Here is a 10,368-nt window from a genome sequence, read left to right as displayed (position 1 = left end):
TTCCTGGCATTGCTTTCTTGCGGTACAGTTTGGGAAGGAGCAGGGGGCTGTCAGGGATGTCACGCCTCGGCTGGAATTTCTTCCCAGACATTTCTTCGAAAATGTTATTTTTGGTCTCGATAAACAAATGCACTCGCCAAACATCGCAACACGTGTCCTTGGTTTCCCCTCGATAAGCCTAATTTTTTTGAACGGCGTCTTGCAAAGAGCATTTAAATGGTGACCTCTTGCTGCTGTAAGGTGCGCGGGGAGCTGGGTCCTTTCCAGGCATTCAGGCTGCAGCGTTGGGTCTTTCCTGTTTTTATTGAAGAACTTTTGGGAGGTCAGAAATGTGTGATTTGAGCTTTTCCCGCCTTAATAGATGAAAGGCTGCTGGAAGCATTAGGATGAACTTCCTTTCTGCCAAATGCTGGTCATTTAAGTCAAACACGGTTTAACAATATAAGCGAGATTTTAAAAGGTGTAGCTAAAAAACCCCACGCTTGTTCCTCGCTGCTGCGCCGTCTCACTGCTTAGCTTGATCTCAAGCACTCCTGCTGCAGTGAAGGCTTGAGCTTCTGGTGTAGCAAACAGGTAGACTAAGCTAATTTATAGCTTAAGACTTTTATTCCATCATAGAGTAGCAAAAGGGAAGGCTTGTCTCTCTTGCGGGTCACGTCTAATAGCAATCGCTTCAGCAAGATGGATTTCAAAATTAGGTGCTCTCGAAGCAGAAGCCATGCCGTATTTTTCAACAGCACAAAGCAGCTGTAAGAGCAATCTGACCTTCATTCTTAATAGTAAGTTCATTGGGTGAAAAAAAATCCATCTTTGTTTTTCTGCTTGAAGTACTATCAAAAGAAAAAGCCAGGGCACAACATATACAAAATAAAAATGAAGACAACTTTTGCAAATGATACAAAACTCTTCGAGATTTACTTTTTTTACTCAAACATTGGAAGAAAATCTGAGAGCTTGCCTACAAGTACATTATTTTGGAATGAAGGACGGCATTAATTCAAAGTGAACCTATTCTAGGCTAAATTAATACCATCTCGAAATGTTTTTCAGGTGTAGAGTGTGATCCAACAGCAAAGTCTGGAGGAAAGTTTATCGATAAGCACACATATGTAGGCACTGCATCAGACTACCTCATTTATAAAACGCCCCTTAATGTATTTCAGGGGCTAAAATAATGCCTATTGCAGCCTGCCAAAGGAAAATGTCACACACTGCGATTTTCTTCTAAAGTGGCCCCAAAAAGATGCGATCTGGGGTCTGTAGTCAAGTGCAGCGTGATGGTATGCTAAAGAATATAGCAAGGGAACGTTTTTTGAAAATACTTGGCATTTTACTATTATTAATAAAACAATCGGTACATTTGTGTCCTAAAAGCCTGTAGCTGGTCAGCTACTAGCAGCAGAGTCTGGAAATGGTGAAAATTAATCACCTCTTGTATTAAATACCATCTTTGTATTTTGCTATGTCTCTGTTACAGACTATTGAATTACGTATCATAATCCAGTGCAGTACATCAGCTTTATTCCCTTAATCTTCTCTCAGGCATAGCTGGGCAGGCAGAACGGGAATGTTTATGCCAACCGGCAGGTTTCACCCATAAACTAGCAAAAATTAGGAGAGTTTTTTTTCCAGCTCAGCTCATCACCCCTCTAGAGAATCTAACGCGGCTGCTGCAGTCCGCCTGGCTCCTCTCCTGGCGGAGTTACTTACACCCATCTTGCTGCTTCCTAGCTAGCCTAAACCCAGCTATTACTCAGCCTTTTCTCCACCACCATGGGCTTGTTACGCCAATAAAAGGAGCTGCAAAGGGGCTCAGTGTCAAGCAGTGCCAGTATCACCCTAATTAAGCTGCAGAAATCTTTTCAGCCACTTGACACCTGTTACTTCAGGTTTCTAGGGGCCCATCTGCCTGGACAGAAACATTTTGTTAAATAAGCTCAACTTCTTGCTAGAGCACAGCAGAAGGGATGAACACTGCCTGTACTTTTAATTAAACCCGTTTAAAATTACAGAGCAAACCTAGAAAGCAGGCGGCTGCAACTGCAGCTCCTTTCAGGACCAACTTGAGAAAAACAACCGTAAAATCGGTATGGCTTCCTTTGGCATTCAAGATATAACTCCTGCTTATTAATATTCAAGCTCTCTCCAAACCCATCCTTGTTTGGTTTCTTTGCGTTTAAAAAGGAAAAGCCTTTTTTTCCTCTAAGTCTAGCATTTATGCGAAGGCGAAAGCCCTTAGGAAATGCATTTCGTTTTGACAGCGATGCCAGCGCTGCCCAGCTCCCTTGCAGGCAACCTCTGCCGAAACTGCTGCAATTTCACCGCTCACTATCCCTCAGCAAGCACCAACTTTTAAAGGTCCTAGGGAGGCAGATTCAAGTAAAAGTGTCAGCAATAACTGACCTCAGATGAAGTAATCTCGTAGTAAAGTCTGACCTATCAGTGTGGAGAATCAGGCAGAGTTTCGACCAAGAGGGTTATTTAACTGCTGGACCTCGCAAGGGACCACAGCTGAGGAAGGGGGAGGTCCTTTCCAGCAACAACTCTCAGAAGCTCTTATTTTTATTTTAAAAAGAGAATTAATCTACCCAACTATGGTCTTCCCCCACCCCCACCCTCCCGCCCCCAATAGCAGTTTTCTTGTTTCAAATCAGTTTTCTTGAATACCCAAGTGAAACTTCAGTCCAATATACATGTGCAAGCTTGGCTGATTTACAGGCACCCACCAACTGCTCATGAGAAAACCGTGGCCATCTTGGAGAGCTCTGGAAGCTTTGGTACACCTCCCAACCACCACCAGCCCCTGCAGAGTAGTACCATGGGTTCTTTTTCCTCAGAAAGTAGCACTTAAAATTACTGCATTACCTACCCTCTTCAGCCTTGAGCACACTCTGTTTGTTATCAATGTGCTAACCCCCGAGGTAAAGGCAAAGGCCGTGCCCGGCTGCTGGGTAAGCGCTTGCTACTCATCTTTTAAGATCAGTTGAATCCTCTCGGTTACTTCTGTCAACATCAAGCACCGAGAACAAAGGCACAAGATTATAAGGATCTCATTAAGTATGTTTGTTCCAAGAACAAGAAATGTGTCTACTTTCCTCTGATGACCTGGGGAAACAAAAAAGCCTTTCAGCACAGAAAATTTATTTGTGATCAGTTATGAGCATTTGAATGCATAATAGCCGGTTTAAGAAGGAAAAAAAAAAAACAAAACCCAAAACAAACCAACTATCTGTCCTAAGCTTTCTGTATCAAGATCTTGTGAACAGCATCATTCTTCTGTTTGAAACAGAACACAGGGATGTACATATCTGAAAACACCAACACACGCAAAAAACCCCACCCCTTAGGATATTAAGTGAGCCATTTAACTAAGTATTTAAAACCTCTGCAATTATTAGTTTATTAGTATCATCCAGGATTCAGATGTTCAATATTTCTCCTGAAGTTATACATAAATGCAAATTGAAATAAGAATCTGAAAGTCAAAATTGTATAACAAAACAATACTCCATCACAAAAGCGTGTAAAATTACAAGAATGCTTTTTTTTTTTGCCTTTTTTTTTTTTAAACACTGGCACTTAAGAGAACCATAATTTTGTAACCACAAAATTGCCAAATTGACCCCCAAACTGGTAAGCAGGTATATGTGAAAATAGTTAACAGTTGCCAGCACTTGAAGTTTTACTAAATATGCAAAAAAACCCTTAGCTTTGGTTTTGGAAGAGAACTATATTTGACCAAATTAGACATTGTTGGTATACCATAAACATTTCACTTTTTAATGCAAAATTTAATAAAATGTACTTTTCCATACAGCTATATTTAACTTAAAAATGGGCAAACATCAAGAGTGCGGTATAAAACCTAACAGGAAAAATACATCTTATCTCATTTTCAATTTGAGACAATATACAACTTTGTTTAAAGGGCTAAAACTAGAATTTCAAGAATACAAATATGAATTTACATAGATTTAACAAATAATAATGGTACCATTTATAGAAATCTTAGAAAGAAAAATCATTTCTCGTGGGCCATTTGCTACCAGGAGAGTTTCATGGTATAAAGCCCGTGGCCATCACCAGACCTGTCACCAAAAAATAATATGGTAATTTCATGCTTTTAACTTTACACATTTTAGGTACACTCATCGCTCCCAAGTGTTCAGAGATTTACAACCACAACTTCCATTACATGGTAACGGAGTCACACCTGTAAATTTCTCTACACCGGATGGACGTACACTCTTCCTATGGGTCCTTCTAGGACAAAATTTATAACATTCCCTCCCTCCCACTGCCCCCCAACCCCCCCAAAGTATTTAATTTCTGTAAAATTGAACTCTATACTTCTCAACTCTCCAAGACTGGTAAACTCATGCAACTCAATAGAATATTACATTTCACAAAAATCTGAACAAATATCAGTTTGTTGAGATTGAATTTTTTGTTTTGTTTCCAGTTACGGAAGAATATTCTTTCATCATATGCCTATATATTTCTTTTCTTACCCTATCATGATTATGCAGGGTATGCAGATCAAAGCTTTGTTTATCAGCTGGTTATATGAAAGATGAAAACTGTAATATTCCCGTGATCCCAAATGGGCATTCAATAAAGCAAAAGATGAGTTCCCCTCAAAAAAAAAAAAAAAAAAAAAAAGAGAGAGAAAAGAAAAAGTATGATTTTTCAAGGGCACCTATTAAAAGGACAACAATACTAATAAAAAAAATTGTATTTACTTAGAAGCATTCAGAATGTCAACAAAACAGCTGCAACTTTTTTTTTTCCTTTTTGCAATTACAGAGTGGTATTCAGATAACAGAACAACAATTATTTTTAGGATGCATCAGAGACAACTGAAGATGAAAAATGAACTACATCCCCATATATAACTAATTTGTGCTGTGCACCAACAAGAACCTGCTTTAAAACTCCCATGCCAATTTACAACCCCCACACTGTACCAGGCAAGGTTAGTGGCCATTGAAATACCACTAAGGACAGGGCTATCTAAAGACACATTCGGTAGTGTGTTAACTATACAAAAAAAGAGACACTGTACAGTTTAAAAACAAATCTTACACAGCCTTACATTTCAATTTTTTTTTCTTTAAAAGGAGTGAGTTGTGTACAGGGGGGTTAAATGCTTTATAGACAAGAAAGAAATTGCTCTAAAAGAGACTTATTCATCATCATCATCATCTTCCTCCTCCTCCTCTTCCTCTTCTTCATCATCTTCATCCTCTTCGTCTTCATCCTCGTCTTCCTCCTCCTCCTTCTTCTTCTTGCTCTTCTCAGCCTTGGCAACTACTTTTTTGCCTGCATCAACCTTCCCTTTGGCCCGGTACGCAGCAATATCCTTGAAGGAGAAAAAGCAGGAAGAATCTCTCAAAGATTTAAGCAGCCAAAGAGCTCTGAACTTCCAAACGCTACTTGTAAAACCAGAGCCACCCAGGTACCTGCCCTGTCTCCACATCCACTGGGGCAGGACTGGGAGCTGTAGCTTCAGTTACAAGGTGAACCGAGGCCCAATGACAAAGAAACGGGAACCCTCTAACACAGAAATGATACCAGCACGCTGGAACACACTGCTTACGGCTCTTGAGGGATCTCTACTGTCAGACTTCTGGGAACAGGTTGGAAAAGCTGCTGCCTCTGTGGAAAAGGCACAGCTGAACCCACTATCCCATACAGAAATGAAGTAGGGAGACCTCTTAAGGTTCCTTTCCAGCCCTACCTTCTATGATGCCTGAAGAAACGCACAGCAAAAATCCTTGTTTGAGCCACAAAATTGTAATTAGCCATCCAAAACACAGTATGACATGGCTCAGCATTTGCAATGTTATGTCTCAGTGAAGAGTGATTATACAGAACTCTGCCTAACTCAAGTTTACAAAATAAAAGGTAGGAGAACATGATTAAAGGGTAGACAGTGCCACCTTCTGCATGCAATAAATTTATTCTAGTGGTTTATAACGCACAAAATTGAGTTCCTGTTATAGGGAAGTTAAAACTGTACCTGGAAGACCAAGCCAGAAAAATGGTTAGACTTCCCAACTCTGTGCCAAAATAATAAAAAAAAAAAGGTAACAGAATTGATCTACAGGACTTAAAACCTACCAGCTACAGAAAAACATCAACATCTTTACACAGATGGTCCAAATCTTCAAATAGTCCCTGCCCAGTAAACATTACACCACTAATCTTACAGTTCCCTCAGACTCCCTTAAAGCTTAATGTGAAATTTTCAGAAGATACAATATCCACTGAGTCAAAGGCCAAGCAGTGAAATACTGCATCTTTAAAACCCCGTTTGTAAGAGTAAGAAATAAAAGACAATACTAGCAAAGATTAAAATATCTGGGAATAAAGACTAATAATTCTACCATTAAAGAAGTCTCTTAGGAGTTGCCTTGGCTGCATGCACAATTATTGTACTTAAAGAGTTTAAGTTGCACAGGAAGGACAATATGGGAATGCTTTTAGACCTGCAGTTCCTCTCCAGCACATAATTAGGACTCGAAGAGGCCACCTTGCTCACTACAATGCTACAATTTTCCAAATGGTTTTGCTTGCCAGCAGGAGAAATACCAGAGGAAGGTCATGGCATGCAAATGCACATAGGTGGTATACATTAGCTATAGGTGGTTGCTGACCCCACTGTAAAGCATCATCAGGGGATGCTAACACGCATTGCCTCCTCCCTTGGTTTACTTGTATTAGGATGGGAATCTGCCCATGGAAATAAAAACGCACGTAGCACTACCCTGTGTGCACAACACATTTCTACAGCTACAATAAAGACAACAGGATTTAGCTTTAATAATTCAAGAAACTGTATGATATGCTGCTTCGTATGTATTATTAACTATGTTAATTACTAGAAAGGAGATGGACACAAACTAGGTACAGGAAAAACACATCTAAAACTAGCAGCTCATTAGTGTTCTGACATTATCCCCAGAATAAACTAAAAATAGAATCTATGTGTATCAATTATCCTAATGTTCAGGGATGTTCATCAATACCGAACACCTCCAAAAACAGGGAGAACCATTTTACTCTTTACTGTCATTACTTAATACTACCAACTTAATTCAGATACTGCTGTGACCTATTGTTTTAATAACACCACAGACACCATGGTGTCTATTAAACCATCACTGAGGGTCCTGAATCACAGATGAATGCAAATAGTTCAACACAAAGGACGGCAATTTAGTGTTATGGTAATAAACTGTATACTCCCTTACGTGGTATTTTCCAACAAATATTATGACATTTGTCATTACCATATTGTAATTTGCAACATCAGGTATCAGAGTACACGAGAAGGAAAGAAAGGTCTAAATTGAGGCTTGACCTCCCTAAACCATCTCCATAAATGTCAATGTTACCTTTTCATACTTCTCCTTCAGTTTAGCAGCCTTTTTTTCATAAGGCTGTTTATCATCTGCAGCGGTGTTGTTCCACATCTCTCCCAGTTTCTTTGCGACATCCCCAATGGACAGACCAGGATGTTCTCCTTTGATTTTTGGACGAAACTCAGAGCAAAACAAGAAAAAAGCCGAACTACAGAGGAAAAAAAAGAGAGATTATTTTAATGTTAGATTTTACTGTAACAGAAAGTTTTGTGACCTTTGTTACTGTTGCTTAAGAGTTTTTTGGAAAAGCATCTAAATGCAAGACAAACGTTAATTACAATGGGAGGTATTAGAACGGAATAAACTACTTTGAAAACTTAACATATCCTTGTCTCTTAGGTAACGCTGCACATCTGGTTTCTACAGAAGGGCAAATTTTATATACCATATACAGAGAAAACCTTAAAAAAAGGAGAATGAGTGAATGATACCAGGGGAGCAAACATTATGTCAGAACTGTTAAAGGCAGAGAAGCTGCAATATTTGTTACGAAAATTAGGGTTTCCAGACGACAGCATCAGCTCAAATAAGAATATTCACTTGTACAGGAACTTCCCTGTTCTTTTCAGCATTAGCTCCATTTAAAACACACACAAAAACATATCACTATAAAGGACTAGTGTCTAGTACCGTGCAAACCTGAAGTCAGTAGTCTTTATGTAGTGGCTGACATTTTAATTCTCCAAGCTGGTTTTTGTGCAAGATCATCCTTCTAACCCTGTTCTGTGCAAAAGCCTCTTAGTTTTTAATGGACTGTCAATCAAAATTCTGCTCAAGCCAACAGGTGGGGAGAGAGGGCCTGAAATATTTTACTGCCATTTTACACTAGAATTACCCTCTTAACAGAAATTGGAAATATGAGTCAGAACTGCATGTCACCGATTTTTGCATCCACTTTTAAAGGCTGACATTTATTCCAACTTAAAGAGGGCCAACCTGAAACCACAACCCTGTAATTCGTTAACTAAAATTTCAACCTATCTTTACACCACTGGTCAGGAAAATCATGTAATCTTGTATTTCTGAAGCTCATAAATGTGGATAAAATGACCATTTTATAGATACATGCCTGCATGATGGTCCCGAAAGATAAACTAACGAGAATTCTACTTACGGAGGCCTCTTCGGTGCATTTGGATCCTTGAACTTCTTTTTTGTTTCCCCCTTAGGTGGTACATAGTTTTTCATTTCTTTTTCATAACGAAGCTTGTCAGCCTTTGCCATATCTTCAAACTTCCCTTTCTCCTTAGAAGACATAGTCTGGAAGGCAAGTAGAATCATATAATCATAGAATATCTCAAGTTGGAAGGGACTCATAAGGATCAAAATGGTATTTTGAGACTCAAAAGCATATCCAAGTCCATTCCAAAATTTCTGTCGGGGGAGCTAAAGGTGAGGCAAGAACAACAGATAGTTACCACTTATCTTATAACTGCGCTTCCTACTTACCTAAAGCCTGAACTTTTAAAGAAATAATTTACAGTCTCAAATAGTATTTTGCACAAAGCCATCATTTAAGGTTCTGTGGGATTTTTAAGTGGTTATTCCTACCTTCCATCGTTCTGAGCATTTTTTTGAGAACTCTGAAAAGTTCACTGAAGCATCTGGATGTTTCTTCTTGTGCTCTTCCCGGCAGGTTTGCACAAAGAAGGCATATGAAGACATTTTACCTCTCGGCTTCTTAGGATCGCCTTTGCCCATTTTTGATGATTTTCTAGGACAAAGCAAAAACAAAACAAAACAAAACAAAACACACCTTTAAAACTTTTACTTTTTACAAACCAATGTGGGAAGTAAGACATGACGAAGGATCATGCCAAACAAGACCCATCAGAGCAGTATTCCAAAATCATACAACAGGAATAAGTTTTGCTTCTGGAAAACTTAAGGAAGATTTCTGCCATTGCTGCTTGAGGGGACCTGGATGCAAGCAACCCAACATCTCAAAAGGCCTTCAAAGTGTGCAGTTCTGGTCTCCTGTGAACAAAAATGTCCCTTCCAAGCAACCTGAAAGCAAGTACTAGTATCAGTGCAGTGGAGACCGCACTCCTTGATTACTCCTAGCGTACTGATACTATGGTTGGATGGAATTAATTATATTGAAGGAAGAAGGGAAAAAGTACTCGAGCATCCTGTCTCAGTTGGCTTTATAGGTTATTAATTTTTTTCTTCCTAAAGCTCATCTTTCTATCCCCTCTACCCTGTAGGCCTTGGGTGCCCATTTGCAATATGTATGTATTTTTTATTATTATTATTATATGCCATATATTATCACTCTCCTTTAAGTGTACTGCAAAAACCTAGTCTTTGTACATATACCTAGAAATACAGGAATGAAACCGCACTCAGTCAAACATGTTATAACCAAGCCATGGACGCGAAAAGTATGACATTTACATATGACTAGCAGAGCTGTGCTCAGCACAAAGACTATCTGACTCTTTCAGGGACTGAGGGAACAAAAAACACCTTCCTGGAGCTTTCACACCCAAGTCAGACATGCAGAGTATTTCTTCATAGCTCCCTGGAAAAAGCCACTTGCACCCTGACAAACTCTGCTCTTCAGCAAGATTTAAAAAAAAAAAAAAAAAATTCTAAAAAAAGTGCACACACCGCCAGCCCGTATTGCCACAGAAGCAGTATTTCCTATCGGTTTGGCGGATAGACAGAAACAGATTTCTGCTCTGTGACTAAACACGTCCGGTTTGAAGTTTCTATCAAGTAAACAAGAGGGCTGTGACCCGCGAGCCCCTCCGGCCTGCCATGGAGACGCTCCCAGAGCCAGCCAGCACCCGGGGCTCGGCTAGAGACCGGCGCTCTTCCCGCTCACTGCAGGGGGAAGGCGGCGAGGGCCGGGGGGGACGGGGCAGGGGTGTTTCGGAGGCGTGGAGTGACTGTGGGAAGGATAAGGCACTGCGACCGAAGGGCTGCGACCGTGAGC

General features: G+C 39.9%; 1 protein-coding gene across 1 annotated transcript; it reads right to left on the bottom strand.

The window, feature by feature from the left end:
- Window positions 1-3,554: 3,554 nt before the first annotated feature.
- Window positions 3,555-9,137, bottom strand: HMGB1 (high mobility group box 1). Its single transcript, XM_010284640.1, has 4 exons — window positions 8,979-9,137; window positions 8,542-8,687; window positions 7,401-7,575; window positions 3,555-5,362 (listed from the first exon to the last, which is right to left on the bottom strand). Exons 1-4 carry the CDS (start codon window positions 9,126-9,128, stop codon window positions 5,186-5,188), a joined length of 648 nt encoding a protein of 215 aa, XP_010282942.1. The 5' UTR covers window positions 9,129-9,137; the 3' UTR covers window positions 3,555-5,185.
- Between the last annotated feature and the right edge of the window lie 1,231 nt (window positions 9,138-10,368).

Source organism: Phaethon lepturus, unplaced genomic scaffold (assembly GCF_000687285.1).
Source record: "Phaethon lepturus isolate BGI_N335 unplaced genomic scaffold, ASM68728v1 scaffold30823, whole genome shotgun sequence".
In the NCBI taxonomy this organism is placed as follows: domain Eukaryota; kingdom Metazoa; phylum Chordata; class Aves; order Phaethontiformes; family Phaethontidae; genus Phaethon; species Phaethon lepturus.
The sequence above is the reverse complement of the archived record's forward strand: the minus strand, read 5'-3'. Positions and strand labels throughout refer to the sequence as shown.